Source organism: Manis javanica, chromosome 6, assembly GCF_040802235.1.
Source record: "Manis javanica isolate MJ-LG chromosome 6, MJ_LKY, whole genome shotgun sequence".
NCBI lineage: Eukaryota > Metazoa > Chordata > Mammalia > Pholidota > Manidae > Manis > Manis javanica.
The window spans coordinates 80,845,857-80,866,577 of NC_133161.1; the positions used below are offsets into that span (position 1 = coordinate 80,845,857).

At 37.3% G+C, this 20,721-nt stretch overlaps 2 protein-coding genes and 1 pseudogene across 16 annotated transcripts in view; all 3 read left to right on the forward strand.

The window, feature by feature from the left end:
• Positions 1–20,721, forward strand: part of CACNA2D1 (calcium voltage-gated channel auxiliary subunit alpha2delta 1) — a 512,731-nt gene that overhangs the window by 87,173 nt on the left and 404,837 nt on the right. For all 15 annotated transcript variants that reach the window (XM_073238917.1, XM_073238921.1, XM_073238916.1 and 12 more), the window contains exon 2: positions 12,396–12,477. In XM_073238917.1, coding sequence (XP_073095018.1) covers positions 12,396–12,477 — 82 coding nt within the window. The remainder of the gene's footprint in view (positions 1–12,395; positions 12,478–20,721) is intronic.
• On the forward strand, positions 1,548–4,048 carry LOC108392369 (EP300-interacting inhibitor of differentiation 2-like; annotated as a pseudogene).
• LOC118972996 (EP300-interacting inhibitor of differentiation 2-like) lies at positions 18,033–20,437 on the forward strand. The gene has a single exon (XM_037021568.2). The coding sequence runs from the start codon at positions 19,335–19,337 to the stop codon at positions 19,842–19,844; it is 510 nt and encodes a 169-aa protein (XP_036877463.2). The 5' UTR covers positions 18,033–19,334; the 3' UTR covers positions 19,845–20,437.

Genomic DNA, 20,721 nt, shown 5'->3' on the forward strand with positions numbered 1-20,721 from the left:
CTCCAGCCTAGTATTGGTGAAGAAATTCATACAGCTATGAGTGCCAGCATATAGGTATCTCCTTAAATAACTTCAGCCATTGCTCTTTTTAAACCTCCAATTTTCTTTCCAATCACTCTACCTCAGTACTGCTGCCTCTCTCTGAACATATGAGTCTGTCTCCTTAATTACAAAAGAAATAGAGACCCAATAAGTAGAACTGTCTCAAATTTTTTATCTACTTCTGGTTATTTCCATTTAACTAAAATCTTTGACTTCTCCCCTCCAATCTCCAGGGAAGGACTAGCCTCCCTTCTAGCCCTGGGTTAGGTTTCTCCTGTTTTCTGCTTATTTCTTCACTCATTCTGTACTCTCATGTTTGGGGGTGAGAAAGAAAAATCCTAATGAATCTAGTTTTTTGAAGGACCTTCTTCTCATAAATTACATGTTCTCTTGTGAATCTTCAGTATCTCCTCCATTTGCCTTTGTCCCTTTTTTTCCAATACCTTTGCAGATATAAAGGAGAAAGGAATTAGATCAATGGTCTCAACTAGATAAGTGATCTAGTATTTACAATGAAGTATTTGAATTTATTCATTTAAAATTACCTATGTGCATTGAAAGTGGAGGATCAAAACTGAATTTGGTTTTCCTGGAATGGTGTACTCTAGGAAAATCAGTAAAGCCACTGACGTTTCCATATTCAATGAGTTAACAAATCTTGTTTGCTCACAAACTCTATACCCTATGGAGAAATAGGCTTTATGTGAAAATCTGCCCTACAAATTTTACAATAATTTTGTTAATTTTGTATATGATAAATTATTATATAATGGATGAAATTTTTTCTAGTTCTATAACTTATTGGCAGATTTATTTGATTACTGTTAAAAATTAGCCTGGAATTGTAGGTTTATGTTGTTCAAGGCAGTTGTTTGTATTTTGAGGGAAGGATTGAGAGTGTTACACTAGAAAAATATGCCTTAACCTAAAATATTGTTAGTACATATCATTACAATTATTATCCTTATTTAGGAATTTGAGATTTTTTTTTTAAAGTAAATGACTAAAACAGCATAAAAGGCAGGACTTCATAGTGGTTGCAAAACAACATTAAATATACCTGGCATCAAGTCTCATTCAAGTATTTAAGTTATTTAATTTGAATCTGTGTTTCCTTATCTGTGAAATGGGATTTTGCGATATACTTCCTAGCTTATGACAACTGTCAGAGCATTTTTTTTCTAAGCGTGGGTCAACAATGTAAATGTTCAAAAAAGAGATATAATAATGTGATGTTCAATATCCAGAAAGCTTGTATATATTAGACAAATAAACAGTTAATAGAATGGCAACATTTTGTTTGTAAACATTTCATTGAACTTAAAGAAGCCTACTGAGTGAGTAGACTATTCATGATCAAGCAAATTGAGTAAATTGATAAGTAAGAATATAATACATATAAAATTATATAAATGACATATATAATTTGTAAATTATATATAATATATATTTATAGTTAATAACAAAATTGTATAAATATGATATGGTGGTTAATGAGGTATACATATGACAGCCTTTTGAAGAATAACTGCACAAGTTGGAATCATTAAGGCAAATACTGATGGCTTTAACTAGATTAAAATTAATATTGGATGTCTGTATTAAGAAAAAATAAAACACCAAAAGTGCAAAACCAAACCAGGAAAATTGTTTGCTTAATTTATTCAAAACAATAATTGCAAAGTCTCTGCAATGCTCACAAACCAGAATGAAAAGTGACAAATGCTCTATGTGTTAAAAGGAGTGAAAAACATTAATAAACATTCCAAAAAGAAAAAAAAACACTCCAAAGTAAAAAAATACTTAAAAATATAATCAAAATTCAAATTAAAGCAAAAACACTTTACTTGTATTATATTGGCAGAGTTGTTAAGAGGTGACAAAGCATGCAGAAGAAAGATCCTCCTCCTGTACCTATGGTGAGGGGATAATGCGGAGGGCAGTCCTTCAAATAACAAAAACAAAAATAGCAAAGTGTGCTACAGTCGTTAAAATGTCTTTTCATCTACTAATTGTAACTTCATGCAATGTATGCTTAAAATATGTTGAGCCACAGAAACAGCTATTAAAGAATAAAGCTTTTGATTTGTATTTATTATCATGGAAATTTGTGCATGCTACACTGTTAGCTTTTAAAAGATTGAAAATATTTTCAGAATGATCTTTTTATAGGAAATAAGGGCATGCAAACATTGGTTCATGCATTTGTACATACATACAATAGCAATTTATATGTTTGTTTGGGCCTGTATAGCAGACTGTTAACTAACAATAATAATCTCTGAGTGGTAACATGGACGGTTTTAATGTTTAGTAAATCATAGCTTGTATATTATAGTAAATAATACCAGCTTAGGTAAATGAGTAGGTGAGGAAAAAGAATACAAGATACAAATAAATACAAAATATAGTCAATTAATTAATTTTTTTTTTTAGCTTGGTATATAATAGAGGTTGTATTTTAAGTACCAGAGAACAAGGAGCTTAGAGACATTTTAGGATGAAATACTGGGAAAGCCTACAGGAAGCAATTCTGTAAGACTCCTTATAAACATGGAGCTGGTCGAAATGTAAAGTATGACTCCCCCTCCGACGTTTCCTTACACCCGGTTCGGTTTCAGATGTCTTGGCGCTCCCGGCCGCTAGGTGGCACCTGGAGGAGCGCAGGCGTGGTGGTGACGCATGCGCAGTGCCCATAGCTTTAGCCATTGGATCTACACTCGCGCCCATCTGTTCTCACGTGCGCTCCTGTAATCCCGCCATATTCCTCTTTCTCTGGGAGCGGCCGAGCTGATCGGGAGGCCCGAGATGTCTGAGCTGCGGGCAAACAGCACTGTCCCGCACACCGATGCCGAGGATGGGGACCGCGACGCCCCGCAGGCGGAGGTAGGCGGCGGGCCGCCGGAGCCGGTCCAGGCGCAGCCTGAGGAGCCCAGGGAAGGTCCGATGTTGGCGGCCAGGGAAGTTCCAGTGGCGGCGGCCGGGGCAGCTGGGATGGCGGAGGTCGCCCGACTGGTGGCGGAGCCTGCGGAGGAAGAGGGTCAAGAGGGCTGGCCCGGGAACGGCCCCGGCCTGGCTGCGTTGCCTTATGGCCTTTACCGCGTGTTGAGCGTTTGGGAAATTACTCACCAGTATCGGCAGCTCTACCTGATGGCTGTGGTCAGAATGCAGGAGGCTGAACTCCGCGGGAGATTTGTGGAAGCCGAGTTTGATGACGAGTATCCGTGGAATTCCCCCGAGGATTGATTTTGATGTTCTAGCAGGTATAACTCCGACTGCATCTGCAGTGATTGACCCTCTGGTAGAAGAACTCGGTTGTGATAAGTTAATCAGCAGAGAATAGTTTGGTGATGAAACTGCTTCCAGAAGAACCTCTGTTCTCAAGACAGCCTTATGCCAATCCTGGAACTTGGTTTTAAAAAGGCAGTTGTACGCGCATAAGGCAGTGCACAGTTGAGAAAAACAAAGAAGGAAGCTTCTCGTGAAAAATATCAGGAAAGAAAAAAAAAAGTGGAAACTGTTGGGACTCCTGTATTGTTCTTTGGGTTGGTGACTGATGGGGTTTCTTCTCCTTGTGATTGGAAGTGTCTTTCAAAAGTGCTTCACTAAAAAGTGAGGAATGGTTCTATAACATTGAGACTTGATAAAGAAATGTTGCCAGTAATAAAACTCATGATGACGGAAGTGTCAAGTAACAATAGTAGGAATAAGGAGTCAGAGCTGCAGAAAATGTGTTCTCTTCATGTCAGATTCAACAGAAATTTTTAGTGTATAGATTTCGTTTTCTAAGGCAGTTGCAATGACAAACCATGTAACTGCTGTATATATTACAAAATAAATAATGTTTGAGAACATCTGAAATTGCTGATTCTTTTTTCTTTCATTCAGTTTCTAATTTAAACTTTCCTGATAAATCTATTTTTACCCCCGGAAAATAAAATATACAGTGAAAAGTCTTCCATCCGTGTCCCTCCACCCAGGACTACTGTAGCCCCCATGTGTGACCACTACCTCTCCTGTCCTGCAGTTTTCCATAGGTACACACAAGCAAATACAAACCTGGGTTTATTTCTTCACAAAAGTTGACATACTTACTGATTTATATTTTAATTTCTGAGTAAGAACATGGCGTGAGGATGCTTCCAAACCACCATATTTCCTCATTCTATTTTTTTTTGGTATCATTAATCTGCAATTACATGTGCAACATTATGTTTACTAGACTCCCCCTATCATCAAGACCCCCAACATACCCCATTACAGTCACTGTCCATCAGCGTAGTAAGATGCTATAGAATCACTACTGTCTTCTCTGTGTTGCACAGCCCTCCCCATGCACTACCCCCCACATTATACATGCTAATCATAAGGCCCCCTTTTTCTCCACCCGTATCCCTCCCTTCCCACCCATCCTCCCCAGTCCCTTTCCCTTTGGTAACAGTTAGTTCATTCTTGGGTTCTGTGAGTCTTTTTTTGTGGTGTATTTGCCTCGTTTTGGTATTAGAGTGATGTTGGCCTTGTAGAATGAGTTTGGGAGTATTCCCTCCTCTTTTTGGAAAACTTTAAGGAGGATGGGTATTAAGTCTTCACTAAATATGTGGTAAAATTCAGCAGTGAAACCATCTGGTACAGGAATTTTGTTCTTAGGTAGTTTTTTGAGTACCAATTCAATTTCCTTGCTGGTAATTGTCTATTCAGATTTTCTGTTTCTTCCTGGGTCAGCCTTGAAATGTTGTATTTTTCTAGAAAGTTGTCCATTTCTTCTGGGTTATACAGTTTGTTACCATATAATTTTTCATGGTGTTCTCTCATAATTCTTTGTTTTTCTGTGGTGTCCATAGTGACTTTTCCTTTCTCATTTCAGATTATGTTTATCGATGTAGAGTCTCTTTTTCTTGATAAGTCTGGCTTGTCATTTATGTTTTGTTTATTTTCTTGTAGAAGCAGCTCCTGCTTTCATTGATTCTCTCTGTTTTTTTATTCTTCTTGATTTTATTTATTTCTGCTCTAATCTTTATTATGTTCCTCCTTCTACTGACTTTGGGCTTCATTTGTTCTTCTTTTTCTACTTACATTAATTGTATGTTTAGACTGTTCCTTTGGGATTTTTCTTCTTTTCTGTGGTAGGTCTGTATTGCAATATACTTCACTCTTAGCACCACCTTTGCTGGTCTCACAGATCTTGTGGTGTTGAATTATTGTTGTCATTTGCCTCCATATATTGCTTGATCTCTGTTTTTGTTTGGTCACTGAACCATTGATATTTAGGAGCATGTTATTAAGCCTCCACATATTTGCTGGCGTTTTCGTTTTCTTTGTGTAATTTATTTCTAATTTCATACCTTTGTGATCTGAGAAGATCGTTGGTACAAGTTCAATCTTTTTGTATTTTCCTATGGTATTTTTGTGGCCTAGTATGTGATCTATTTTTGAAAATGTTCCATGAGCCCTTGAGAAAAATGCGTATCCTGTTGGTTCTGGATGGAGTGTTCTGTAGACGTCCGTTAGGTCCATCTTTTCTAATACATTGTTCAGACTGTCTCTTTACTTATCTTCTCTCTGGTTGATCTGTCCTTTGAAGTGAGTGGTGTGTTAAAGTCTCCTAAAATGAATGCATTGCATTCTATTTCCCCCTTTTATTCTATTAGTATTTGTTTCACATACGTAGGTGATCTTGTGTTGGATGCGTAGATATTTGTAACAGTTATTTCCTCTTGTTGGACTGACCCCTTTATCATTATGTAATGTCTTTCTTTGTCTCTTGTGACTTTGTTTTGGAGTCTATTTTGTCTGGTACATGTACTGCAACTCCTGCTTTTTTCTCCCTATTAGTTGCATGGAATACCTTTTTCTAACCCTTTACTTTCTGTATTTGTATGTCGTGAGTCTTTTGTAGGCAACATATAGATGTGTCTTGTTTTTTTATTCATTCAGTAACTCTATGTCTTTTGATGGGTGCATTCCAACCATTTACATTTAGGGTGATTATCAATAGGTATGTACTTATGGCCATTGCAGGCTTTAGATTCGTGGTTACCAAAGGTTCAAGGGTATTTCCGTTACTATCTAACAGTCTTATTTAACTCACTTTGTATGCTATTACAAATACAACCTAAAGGTTCGTTTTTTTTCCTTTCCCTCCTTTTTCTTCCTCCACCATTCTTTGTATGCTGTGAATCATATTCTGTACTTTTTGTTTATCCTTTGGGTGACATCTGTTTCATCTTTGGAATAATTCCATCTTATAGGAGTTCCTCCAAATGCACTATAGAGGTGATTTGTGGTAAGGAAATTCTCTCAGCTTTTGCTTTTCTGGAAATTGTTTAATCCCTCCTTCTAATCTAAATGATAACCTTGCCAGGTAGAGTGTTCTTGGTTCAAGGCTCTGTGCTTCATTGCATTAAATATACCATGCCACTCCCTTCTGGCCTGGAAGGTTTTCTGTTGAGAAATCTGATGGTACACTAATGGGTTTTCCTTTGTATGTTATCTTTTTTCTCTCTAGCTGCTTTTAAAAGTCTGTCTTTGTCCTTGATATTTGCCATTTTAATTATATGTCTTGATGTTGTCTTCCTTGGGTCCCTTGTGTGGCTCCATGGATTGAGAGACTATCTCCTTCCCCTATTGGGGCAGTTTTCAGCAATTACCTCATCAAAGACACTTTCTATCCGTTTCTCTCTGTCTTCTGGTATCCCTATAATGCAAGTATTGTTCCACTTGATTGGTCACACATTTCTCTCAATATTCTTTCATTTTTAGAGATTCCTTTTTCTCTCTGTGCCTCAGCTTCTCTGTATTCATCTTCTCTAATTTGTATTCCATTTACCATCTCTTCTATTACATTGAGCCTGCTTTTAATCGCTCCATTGTATGTTTCATTCAGATACGAATTTCTGAATGATTGATTCTCTGACTTAAATTCATTCCTGAGTTCTTGAATATTTCTCTGTACCTCCATAAGCATGTTTATAATTTTTATTTTAAACTCTCTTTCAGGAAGATTGGTGAATTCAGTTTCATTTGGCCCTTTTTCTGGGGTTTGTGAGATTTTGGTTTGAACCATATTCTTTTGACATTTCATATTTCTGTGTGGTGCCTACTAGTGCCCAGAAGCTCCAGTCTCTGGAGCTGCTCAGCCCTTAGAGTGAGGTTGTGGGTCATAGGGGAGCAGAACTGGTGCCTGGATTGAGGAAAGATCTGTTTCCTGATTCCCGTCTACAGTGCCTGTCTCCAGTGTCAGAGCCAAGCCTCTGTGCTTTGTGTCTCTAGTTGTTGTCAGCGGCACCTCCCTCTGGCTGGCCTGATGCCAGCACAGTGACTCCCTGTTTGCGAACCAGTGCTGGCAGGCTAGGAGGAAGGCACAGTAGGCTGCATGTCACAGTGGGGGGCTTCGGATCTGAGTAGCCAGCCAGGGGGTTGGAGCACTTGAAGCTCCTCAGAGTTCCCACCCAGCTGGGCAGTGCGCATCCAGTCAACCTTTTCCAGCTCTCCCTTCTCCCGCGCAGCAAGGTCTGTGCAAACCCCCACCCCTTCAGCAGCCCTCTTGCTGCTAGGAAGCCTCTCAGACCACGCACCTTTCCTCTGTCCCAGAGTGTTCAGATGTAGATCCTGTCCTCCACAAACCGCCAGAATCTCAGTCTCTCAAGCACTTCACCTGTCTGAGCTCCCCAATGTCCAGAGCACCACACAGTGTAGGTTTGTGCTCCCAAAACAGACCTCCAGGGCTCAGTGTTCAGCAGTCCCAGGCTTCCACTATCTCTCCCGCTCCATTTGTCTTCCTCTGGCTGGTGCGCAGGGGTGGGGGATGGGCTTGGGTCCCGCTGGATCAAGGCTTTTGTACGTTACCCTGTTTCCTGATGTCTGCTCTCTTCGTGAGGTCTGTGTGCAGTCTGGTTCAGCCTTCTTTCCTGTTGCTGTTTTAGGATTAGTTGTATCAGTTAACTACATTTTTATACTATTTGTGGTTTTGGGAGGAGTTCTCTGTCTCACCTCTCATGCCACCATATTGAATCATCTGCCTTTCTCCTTTTTTATGGAAACATGCCTCAATCTCTTCTATTAAAAAAGAAAAAGGAGCATTGTTCTCCATTTTTTTCTAAGTTCCATACTTTTATTTTCCTCACACATAAGGTGGATAAATTTCTCCCATCTCATTTGATGACTCTACAGTTATTTCCACTTTCTTGAAAAAGTTCTTTTCTCTATTGCCACTACTCAGATTCCTGTGTCTCCTTTTCCCATGTTCTAGTTACTGTGTATTTCCTTCTTCCGTCTATATACTATCCTTTAAAAGTCATATTTTGATCTTGTATGTACATTGTAGCAACCAAATCTTTAAATTCTATTGAAGCTTTTGAGAGTTCCAAACCGATATATATTCAGTTGCCTGCTGCATATTTATACATGGATCTCTCAAAAACACCCCTAATTGAACCAATAGAAACAAACTCAACAATGTTGCTCTACATTTGTCTTTATCCTGTATTTTCTATATTAGCGTGCCCTTTGTTTAATTGAAGAATTCTCTCACTCATCTTCATATTTCCCCTCATTCACTGTATCTAATAGTACATGAAATGCTGTTGTCCATACTTACAATTTTTGTCCATAATTAGAACTTTTGTTGTGCTAGTTTCCTGTAGTTGGTCTGCCCTCCTTTTCCTTTCTCCTCAGCTACTGACCTAGTTCAAATCCTCCTCATTTCTTATCACTTACCTAGACCCACCTTCTCACTTTCTGTTTTCCCTCAGCCACTGTCCACTTGCCTGCCAGAGAAATTATTGTATCATGTTCATACACACTTAATTGATCTCATTACTCTCTAACTTAAGGTTTTTCCATTACCTCCGCATTATTTTGAGAACACAATGGAAATACTTCAGAATGCTATTTAAGACCATTGGGTTGGTCCATCTGTCTGCCCAAAGTTCTTTTCTACAGTTCCTACCCCCATTCCGTATCATTTGTGTGGACTCTAACCATTTAAACTACTTGCATTTGTGGGCTATGCCATGTTTATAGGCCCTCTGCCTTTATTTTTACTTTGTCTCCTCAATTTTGTCAAACTCCACTTGTCTTTCAAATTTCACTTCAAGTAGCTATTATTCATGAAGGCTGCCTTCCTGAAACATATCCTACTGATAGCATTCAGGACACACTACCCAAAATATGGCAGCTGGCATATTGAATATTTTAAGCTGAGGGAGTTTGAGAAATGGCACATTCAGGAAGGACTTTGTGACCTTCCCCTCGTGTGTTCCCCTTCTTGTTCCTATAGGAAAGGAGCATCCTTATATCCAAAGGCAAGGGCTTGAGGAATCTAAGTCAGTGGACTTTAAGTTTCCTGTAGTTTGCTACACTTAACTCTTGGTCCTGTCGCATCTTTCCATGACTTGCCCCTTTTCCAAACCCAGCAGAGGACATGGATGTTTAACCGTTTCTTTGGGTCTGCCATTTCCTTATGAAGGCTCCCACGTCATGTAAAACTCAACATAAAATAAATTTGTAGGCTTTTTGCTTGTTAATGTCTTTCAGTGGCCTCAAGTCAAGAACTTCAAAGGGTAGAAGAAAAAGATATTTTTCCTCTACCTCACCAACATGGTCTTGTCCCTCTCTCCTGCCAGATCCAGTTTTAAGCCCAGTCAGATTTTGAGACATCTGTCCTTCATTTCTGCATCTCCAGCTTTAATGTCTTTAACAGATACTAGTTCTTGCTGAATGGATAAGCAAAGAGGAGACAAAGATTCTTCCTTGTGGAGTGCTATGTCAGTTTCTTATTATATCTTTTTTAACTTTCTCCAAAATTTTATAGTACCTTGTGTAGAAATTTAATAAAATAGTGCTTAGAGATTATGCACTTGTGCTTGACAGTTTTCCTTAGAAGAAGAGTGATAAAAGATTTGCATATGTGACGGTCTTCCCGTGTGTAATTTTTCACTTTCATGATGAGTGGGATTGGGATCTTTGCTTATTTTGTAGCCATTGCAATCTTATAATTCCAGGTTTGAACATCAGAGGGCTTCAGCATTTCAGGAAAGCCAGGTTTTACCCCATATGTGTGAAAAATAATCCTTGCTGCTGTAAAGCATTCTTGACAGCTGTCAGTGGGGCAGAGGAGACTGGACGGGTCCTAAATTCCCTTTCAGCTCAAAGGGGTTCACCTCAGTGAACCCTGGCGGTGACAGTACACTCAGAATGCATATTTTGGATCAATTTAGCATAAATCAGAATTCAAGCATGAGCTCCTTTTTTTTTTTTTTTTTTTTTACATATCCATTCTTTGTCTCTCAGTTTCCCAGCTTAAAGGGATGTATAACCCTTCTTACTATTTGTCAGTGTTAAGAATAATATGTGAGAAGAGATGATTCATATTATCTGGGTTTTAGGACTTGTTCAGTAATGGTTTGGGAAATGATGGTTTGATCTGAATTATAAAATGGTGTCAGTGGTCTTTGATGCTTGTTTTCTACTGTAATTTATTCTTAATGTAAAAATGGAACAAAACTATATATAATAGTAATAGGACGATTATGTTTTTTCAATATATGTACCAGCTCATATGCAGCACAAAGTGGAATATTAGAATGGCATGGTGTGCTCATTCTATAAATTTTCTCTACTTTATACCCTCATCTCATTTATTTTTTTGTTTCTTGATATTCATTTACCTTCTTAAAAATTCATATTTATACAGCATGTTTCAATAAATATTATTCCTTATTTTCATTTGTCTGACAGTATCCCTGGCTTATGATGGATTTCATTTACTATGTAGTTTGTTCCCCATGTAAATAAAGCCTCTAGTTTCCTCTCAAATATTTCATCATTTTTTTATGACTGACTTTCAGTTTTCCTTCTTTCTCTTTATCAGCTCATTATTATTTTATATGGTCTCTTACATCTCCTTTAAATCCCTTTTCCATGTAATACAATACTGTTTTCCACATTTAATTTTTTATTCTGTTATATTTAAATTTATCTGAAAAAGAATTGGTTACTTTGTAGTGCTTTTGGAATTCTTATATCTAAGGAAAAGAAGACAAACAAATCTGCATGCTTAAAGCACTTATAAGATACAGAAGTCATTTTCAAAAGAGCACTTTATTACAGCACTCTTAGAGGTGGTCTGTTAAAGGAGGGAAAACATTTAGTACTAACAAAATCTGAAAAAGTAGAATAATTAAGCAACAGATAGATACACATACCATATGTATATGGAGAATAAAATCCAAATATGAATTATTTCTTATCATTCTTACTAGTTTTTATATTTGCATGGGCAGTAAAGATTACACACTTTAGGTCTTTTTACAACATGAAGATGAATAAATGAAGAATATGAAGGGATTCAAGTTGAATTATATTGATTTGAATGGGGGAAAGTTGTGTGATACTTTGTTCTCTCCAATACCAGGAGAAAGTAAGCTAGACCATTGATTGAAGATTTTCTAAAGTGTCTTGATATCCATAGCTTATATTTTAAGATCTCCATTGCATTAATGTATGTACATGAAAAGGATTTGAACTGAAATCCTTCAGTCATAATTCAATGCTCAATAAAATCATTCCTTGAAAACTTAATGCCTAAGTCCAGTAATTCAAATCTGAGAATTCTAGCTAAGGAAATGAAATATTTTTAAGCTTTATGCACTAATACTTATTGCATTATAAGTTCTAGTGTTTAAAGTGGATGATATGCTAACTATCTCTAAAAGGAGGATGGTCACAAGTGTATTATGGGATGTAGAGATAATGGAATATTAAATGTCCGTTAAAATACATGTTATGAAATATTTGTAATAGCATGGGATATTAACATCTGATTGTAAAAAGATATGGATTTACATAATATGCTTTCAACCTTAAGAGAGAATTTTAAAAAAGTAAATAGAAATACATCAAAATGATAATAGTAGTTATCCTTGGTTAATGGAATTATGAGAGATTTAAAAATATTTCTCATACTTCCTTGCATTTTTTTGAAGATTCTACATTTAGCATACTGTTAGTATTATATTCACAAGATTTATAAACTTACAAAGATTAGTTTAGGATATCCTAATTGGTAACTAAATTTAATAGAATTCTCATAAAAATTAAGCAAACATTTACCCTCATATTGGACAAGACATCCGTGTCTTTTTCTCTTTTGGATTTGGGTGTATTTCAGCATCCTAAGAGGTTAGTTTTATAATTTGGAGGTGGGGTTGAAGAGGATGCACAGGAAGAGCTAGGAAAGAGAAGAAAGATTTAAATGCAATTTAATGAATTATCTTCATCATGGATAAAGAATGTCAGTCTCTGACCTTAATTTGCTAGAAATCTGATAGAACATTGTTTTCTGTTATCTGCAGTATCAAGTCATGGGTGGATAAGATGCAAGAGGACCTTGTCACACTGGCAAAAACAGCAAGTGGAGTCAATCAGCTTGTTGATGTGAGTAAAATCCCAAGAAACTTGTTAATCTTGAATTTGAATGCAGTTCTATTTTACAGGGAAGTGTATTGCTATATTATAAATATGACATGATTTTTCATGTGAATCTGGTAGTGAAATTTTGAGAGTGATCTTTGGTGCTGCTAGTTATTGTGAACAAGAACTGCCATCCCTAATGATTAATCAAGTGTTCTCACCACACTTAACAGTTCACATACAGCCTTCCCTTAGATGAGCTCATGTGAAGTGTGGACTGCTCTACAGTTCAAATTGTGATGCCATGTTTCCATTCTTCAGAGTATATTTTAGAATCTTTCACATAGTGGTCACTTTAAGTCTTGTGATGAATTGTTTTGAACATCCTCAGTGGGAAGGCATCTTCATTCTTTGAGGGTAGGTTTATTTTAAAAATTAATTAAAAAGTGTTTACAGTCATGTCTGGAGAGTAGAGTGAGTCACTGAGATGGGTAAAAATTTTTGTGCAAGGAAAGGAGACACTATAAAGTAACAGTTCTTAAGGTTTTTGAGATGACCATTCCATGAATTTTGAAATTTGTAGCAACGTATAAATATTTATATAGCATCTTAAATATATTTTTTTCATTGGATAAGAGCATTTACATATATGGATTCCATAGTGTTTATTGAAAATTAAATATCATTTTCTAGAGTCTTACTACTTCCATTTCAAGGTAAGTAATACAACAATTTGAAAGTACTTTAATGTTGTATTGTTAGTGATGCATGCAGCCTTTTATAGTCCAGAAATGAGGGGTTTATGAGGTGAAATGGTATATAAAGGCAGAACTTTAATGTTGTATTGTTAGTGATGCATGCAGCCTTTTATAGTCCAAAAATGAGGGGTTTATGAGGTGAAATGGTATATAAAAGCAGTTTCATGTATGGTATGTGAATATTTACCATGTGAATATTTATATATGAGTATTTCTCTGGGAGAAACTAGAATGCATGGATACCTTATGTATTAATAGAACTTCATAAAGAAACCTTGTTAAGCAAATACTTCCAAATATTCCAGAATCTGTTTGTGAAATAGTTGTAGTTTTTAAACCAATAGGGTGTTGAATAAACATAAATATCTATGACATGAGATAAGGACCAGATTTGGAAATGCAGTGTTCATTGTGAGTAACAATGACCAGATTTAATCAGCACTGACTGAGCGCATCACATGTCCCGATCCTGTGTGGGCTCCTGAGGACTGACGGAGACAGAGTTCCTCTCCTCAGAGTACTAACTCTACTAATCAGAAGTCTCCATTACCGAGGGTGCAGGATGCCTTATAGCTGCTGTGAGCTGCTGCCTGGGATTGGCAGTGGCGCACTGTGGGACAATGTAGTAGATGGAATGTGTGTAGGATGATAGTGAGCTGCTAAAAGCAATGGGGTTTGTGTAAAGAGGGAAAAGAAATGAGAACTGACAGATTTTGGTTAAAAGTTGTAAGGCTCTCTTTAATGACAGACTGAGATTAAAAATAAATTGTGCTTGGGAGCTTCCCTTCACTTCTCTAGTGCGTCTCCAGCCTCAAAAACCACTTTCTTGGCTGCCTTCACTATTACTTTTGGTGTTACTGTTTGAACACTGCCTCATCAAATCTGCTTTTTGCAGTGTATCATTAAGGATAAAAGTTTACCTGATTTCCACTATGCTTGATGAAATAAAGATCACTAAGAAGAGTAAATATTGATGACTGAATAAATGACCTCATCTCATTTAGGACAACACAGTAGAGTGGACAGAATGAAAGAAAATCCTCACAATATTCTTGTTTATAGGACAAATACCTAATTATAGTGACAGACAAAAAAGTACAAATAAAAGAATTATATATATTGTGTAACTAGGGAGGGAGAGAGAGCAGAATTTATAATTGGAAAAGGAATTTAAGTATTAGGGCATAAGGTAAGTGTTAATTTACATGGACGAGTGATTCCATATTCCTTTCCTTTTGCCAGAGCAGGTCCATGATGAGGGCCGAAGGGATGCATTTCTTTTTGGCCATGGGAGCTTTTATAAGGTGCGGACTGCTTGAAGGATACCAGCATTGAGAGTGAACTTAGTCCTGAGATTGGGGTATTGGATGCATGGTGAGGATCAAAAGTTGAATAAAGAGAGGAATTTAGCAGGATTCTGGGTTGAAATTCAAAATCGTAGAAATAACTCTTCCCAAATTATTTAATGGAATTGTTTTTACTGGCATCGTAAGGTACAACTAGCTTTTCACCTGAAGGCTCAGAAGCAGCTGCAATAAGGCAGCAAAGCTAAAATAAAACATCTTTGCAATTTCATGAAATTTGCTTTATGATGTCATAATATATTAGCTCAGGGAAGGTTGCTACATATTATTGAATAAATTCAATACTTTACAAGTGAGCACTTTTGCCCAGGTAACCCATGTAACTTCTCTTCACAATGAAGAGTGAAGAGGCCTACATACTACTACCCAGTAGTACCTGATGCATTTGAGTTCCAAGTTCTCTCTACTGAGTTACTCCATAGTCTCATCATGTATATTGGGGAATCACATATGTCCAGCAGTCATACATGCTTATCCACAAGGTAAATGAAATAATCTAGAGAAAAAAGTACAATCAGAGAAAAGAGATAATGGATTATAATTTTTTAGTATATTTCATACATTAGAACCTTTTAAATACAACTGAAGGGCATTTTTTTTCCATTAGTTCAAGCACTGTATTAAGCTCTTTATGTGCATTATCTTAATACACACTTTCTAAGTGAACATCATCTTTCTTATGCATGGAGAAATTGTTTGCAAGGTTAAATTTCTGTTGTAGGCCAGCAGAACTAAGAATCTTCTCTGCTTCAGAATGTATGTTGATGTTTTGCCTTTTTGTATTGACACTTGTGTTTTCAGAAGGTAAGTAGATCCCCAGTTAGGTACAAAGTGAATATATCTATTTATACTACTGATCTTTTTATAAAAGATATGTTACAGGATGCCAGAGCTCTCTCAACCAGGCATCCATTTATAAACCTTTACATTTGAATTTCTTTATGAAAGAAAAATGTAGAAGGGAATTCTAACTTGCAAATTTACATGCTGAATTTAAAACCTTTCCATCTTTGTATGCCAGAAATGGTATTGTGTGTATTCATTCAGAAAATTGCTAAGAATGGTACACAAAGAGAGTTTTCCCTCATTTTTTTCTTCATGGTCTTCTGGCTGAAGAAAATAACCTTACTGAAATATTATAGCATATCCTCTTAAAAAAATCTTTGTACAATTGAGAGCTCTGTGATCTGGCCAAGATGTTTAACCTCATGGAGCTGTTGAGATTGATGACATAATCTGTCTGAAATAATTTCTGGCCCATAACCAGAACTCAAAAAATGTCCTTTGTTCTATTTTGTTAGCTGGGGTACAGGCTAAGTCAGTGTGACAGACAGGTAACCATGTAGTTTTCTCTCACATACTAGTCAGAGGTTAGCAGTGTAGTGTCAGTGGTGTGGCTCTGCAATCCTCAGCATGGAGCTGCCATTCCTGGGTCCAATACAAAAATTCCAGTTACCATTATTTCCCAGCCACCATGTAAAGGGGTAGAGAGTAGGAGAGCAGACAGCCAGTCACTTGAAGGGTAAGATGTGCTCACATGCTAGTGGTCAGCACATGTTCTCATGGCCACATCTAACTAGAAAGGAGTCAGAGAAATGGGGTCTTCAGCTGAGTACTCATAAGCCTATTCTATCACAGTGGAAGAGGGTAGAGTGTAGAACAACTAGCAGTCCTCCACTGATAGGTATTATTTGAATACTGTCCTTTTATAATCTATATCTAATAATGTATTAAAGATGTAGTAACACAAATGGAAGCTGCATTTGTATATTTAACCATTATCAAAAGAAAATCATAGATCAAGAAAAAATAGAAATTTGAATTATAGACGATTTTGAAGATATTTTATTTTTATTGGATAAATTTGACATTGTGTCAGTTTAATGTGTACATTGCATTACTTTGATACATTTATATATTGTAATCTAACATTATTGTCTGTATTCAGTGAACTGTACATTAAATATCTGTGGTTATTTTAGTACTTGTTGCAAGTTAGTACTGTTAAACATCAACCTTATCTCCTATGCTTAACCTCTGGTAATCACTGTTTTACTCTCTTCTTTCTCTTTTTTTAGATTCCACATGTAAGTGGTACCTTATAGTATTTACTTGTTTCTCTTTCTGGCTTATCTCACTTAGCACACACAGTGTGCTGAGGGTCATTCTGTGCTGTCTTAATTGGCAGGATATCCTCCTTTCTTGTGGCTAAGTAATATTCCACTGTGTATATATACCAGATCTTACTGTATCCATTCATTGGTTCCTTGGCATTTGGGTTGTTCCCATTTCTTGCCTGTTGTGAATTGTGCCACAGAAAACATTGGGATGCAGCTCTTACTGAATACTTGTTTCATTTCTTTTGGTTATATTCCCAAAGGTGGAATTGCTGGATATGTGGTAGCTGTTTTTAATTTTTTGAGGAACCTTCATATTGTTTTCCAGAGTGGCCTCACCAATTTACATTTGCACCAACAGTGTGTGTTTCCTTTTCACCACATCCTTGCCATCCTCTTCTTGATGATAGCCATTCTGACAAGTGGAAGGTGATATCTTGTGGTTTTTATTTGCATTTACTGATGACTAGTGTCATTGAGCATCTTCTCATGTGCTTCTTGGCCATTTTGAAGTCTCATTTGGAAAAAATGTCTGTTCTGCCTCATTTTTAATTTTTTTTTGTTACCGAGTTGTGTTCTTCTTTTTTTATTTTGGTATCACTAATGTACAATTACATGAGTAACATTATGGTTGATAGACTACCCCCATTATCAAGTCCCCACCACATACCCCATTATAGTCACTGTCCATCAGAATAGTAAGATGCTATAGAATCACTACTTGTTTTCTCTGTGTTATACTGCCTTCCCCGTGCCCCCAACCCCACATTATGTGTACTAATCATAATGCCCCCCTTTCCCTCTTATCCTTCCCTTTCCAACCACCCTCCCCAGTCCCTTTCCCTGTGGTAACTGTTAGCCCATTCTTGCGTTCTGTGAGTCAGCTGCTGTTTTGTTCCTTCAGTTTTTGCTTTGTTCTTATACTCCACAGATGAGTGAAATCATTTGATACCAGACTTTCTCTGCCTGGCTTATTACACTGAGGGATTTTGCGATACACTTCCTAGCTTATGACAAGTGTCAGAGCATTTTTTTTTGAGTGTGGGTCAACAATGTAAATGTTCAAAAAAGATATAATAATGATGTTCAATATCCAGAAAGCTTGTATATATTAGACATAAATAAACAATAGAATGGCAACATTTTGTTTGTAAACATTTCATTGAACTTAAAGAAACCTACTGAGTGAGTAGACTATTCATGATCAAGCAAATTGCAGAAATTGATAAGAATATGATACATATAAAATTATATAAATGACATATTTATATATAATTTGTAAATTATATATAATATATATTTATAGTTAATAACAAAATTAATTGTATAAATATGGTATGGTCGTAAGTGGAGTATACATATGAAAGCCTTTTGAAGAATAACTGCGCAAGTTGGAACCATTAATGCAAATATTGATGGCTTTAACTTGATAAAAATTAATATTGGATATCTGTATTAAAAAAAATAAAACACCAACAGTGCAAAACCAAACCAGGAAAATTGTTTAATTTATTCAAAACAATAATTGCAAAGTCTCTGCAATGCTCACAAACCAGAATGAAAAGTATGTATTAAAAGGAGTGAAAAACATTAATAAACATTCCAAAAAGAAAAAAAAAAGCACTCCAAAGTAAAAAAATACTTAAAAATATAATCAAAATTCAAATTAAAGCAAAAACACTTTACTTGTATTATATTGGCAGAGTTGTTAAGAGGTGACAAAGCATGCAGAAGAAAGATCCTCCTCCTGTACCTACGGTGAGGGGATAATGCGGAGGGCAGCCTTTCAAATAAAAACAAAAATAGCAAAGTGTGCTACAGTCGTTAAAATGTCTTTTCATCTACTAATTGTAACTTCATGCAATGTATGCTTAAAATATGTTGAGCCACAGAAACAGCTATTAAAGAATAAAGCTTTTGATTTGTATTTATTATCATGGAAATTTGTGCATGCTACACTGTTAGCTTTTAAAAGATTGAAAATATTTTCAGAATGATCTTTTTATAGGAAATAAGGGCATGCAAACATTGGTTCATGCATTTGTACATACATACAATAGCAATTTATATGTTTGTTTGGGCCTGTATAGCAGACTGTTAACTAACAATAATAATCTCTGAGTGGTAACATGGACGGTTTTAATGTTTAGTAAATCATAGCTTGTATATTATAGTAAATAATACCAGCTTAGGTAAATGAGTAGGTGAGGAAAAAGAATACAAGATACAAATAAATACAAAATATAGTCAATTAATTAATTTTTTTTTTAGCTTGGTATATATTAGAGGTTGTATTTTAAGTACCAGAGAACAAGGAGCTTAGAGACATTTTAGGATGAAATACTGGGAAAGCCTACAGGAAGCAATTCTGTAAGACTCCTTATAAACATGGAGCTGGTCCAAATGTAAAGTATGACTCCCCCTCCGACGTTTCCTTACACCCGGTTCGGTTTCAGATGTCTTGGCGCTCCCGGCCGCTAGGTGGCACCTGGAGGAGCGCAGGCGTGTGGTGACGCATGCGCAGTGCCCATAGCTTTAGCCATTGGATCTACACTCGCGCCCATCTGTTCTCACGTGCGCTCCTGTAATCCCGCCATATTCCTCTTTCTCTGGGAGCTGCCGAGCTGATCGGGAGGCCCGAGATGTCTGAGCTGCGGGCAAACAGCACTGTCCCGCACACCGATGCCGAGGATGGGGACCGCGACGCCCCGCAGGCGGAGGTAGGCGGCGGGCCGCCGGAGCCGGTCCAGGCGCAGCCTGAGGAGCCCAGGGAAGTTCCAGTGGCGGCGGCCGGGGCAGCTGGGATGGCGGAGGTCGCCCGACTGGTGGCGGAGCCTGCGGAGGAAGAGGGTCAAGAGGGCTGGCCCGGGAACGGCCCCGGCCTGGCTGCGTTGCCTCATGGCCTTTACCGCGTGTTGAGCGTTTGGGAAATTACTCACCAGTATCGGCAGCTCTACCTTATGGCTGTGGTCAGAATGCAGGAGGCTGAACTCCGCGGGAGATTTGTGGAAGCCGAGTTTGATGACGAGTATCCGTGGAATCCCCCGAGGATTGATTTTGATGTTCTAGCAGGTATAACTCCGACTGCATCTGCAGTGATTGACCCTCTGGTAGAAGAACTCGGTTGTGATAAGTTAATCAGCAGAGAATAGTTTGGTGATGAAACTGCTTCCAGAAGAACCTCTGTACTCAAGACAGCCTTATGCCAATCCTGGAACTTGGTTTTAAAAAGGCAGTTGTACGCGCATAAGGCAGTGCACAGTTGAGAAAAACAAAGAAGGAAGCTTCTCGTGAAAAATATCAGGAAAGAAAAAAAAAGTGGAAACTGTTGGGACTCCTGTATTGTTCTTTGGGTTGGTGACTGATGGGGTTTCTTCTCCTTGTGATTGGAAGTGTCTTTCAAAATTGCTTCACTAAAAAGTGAAGAATGGTTCTCTAATTTGAGACTTGATAAAGAAATGTTGCCAGTAATAAAACTCATGATGATGGAAGTGTCAAGTAGCAATAGTAGGAATAAGGAGTCAGAGCTGCGTTATCAGACTGGAGGACATGAGCGAACCTGAAATTGTCAGAAAATGTGTTCTCTTCATGTCAGATTCAACAGAAATTTTTAGTGTATAGATTTGGCAGTTGCAATGACAAACCATGTAAGTGCTGTATATATTACAAAATAAATAATGTTTGAGAACATCTGAAATTGCTGATTCTTTTTTCTTTCATTCAATTTCTAATTTAAACTTTGCTGGTAAATCTATTCACAGGCCCCGCCCCCCCATATAAAATATGGGTGAAAAGTCTTCCATATGTGTCCCTCCACCCAGGACTGCTGCAGGCCCCATCTGTGACCACTGCCTCTCCTGTGCTTCAGTTTTCCATAGGTACACACGAGCAAATACAAACCTGAGTTTATTTCTTCACAAAAGTTGACATACTCACTGATTTATATTTTAGTTTCTGAGTAAGAACATGGCTTGAAGATGCTTCCAAACCACCACATTTCCTCATTCTATTTTTTTTTGGTATCATTAA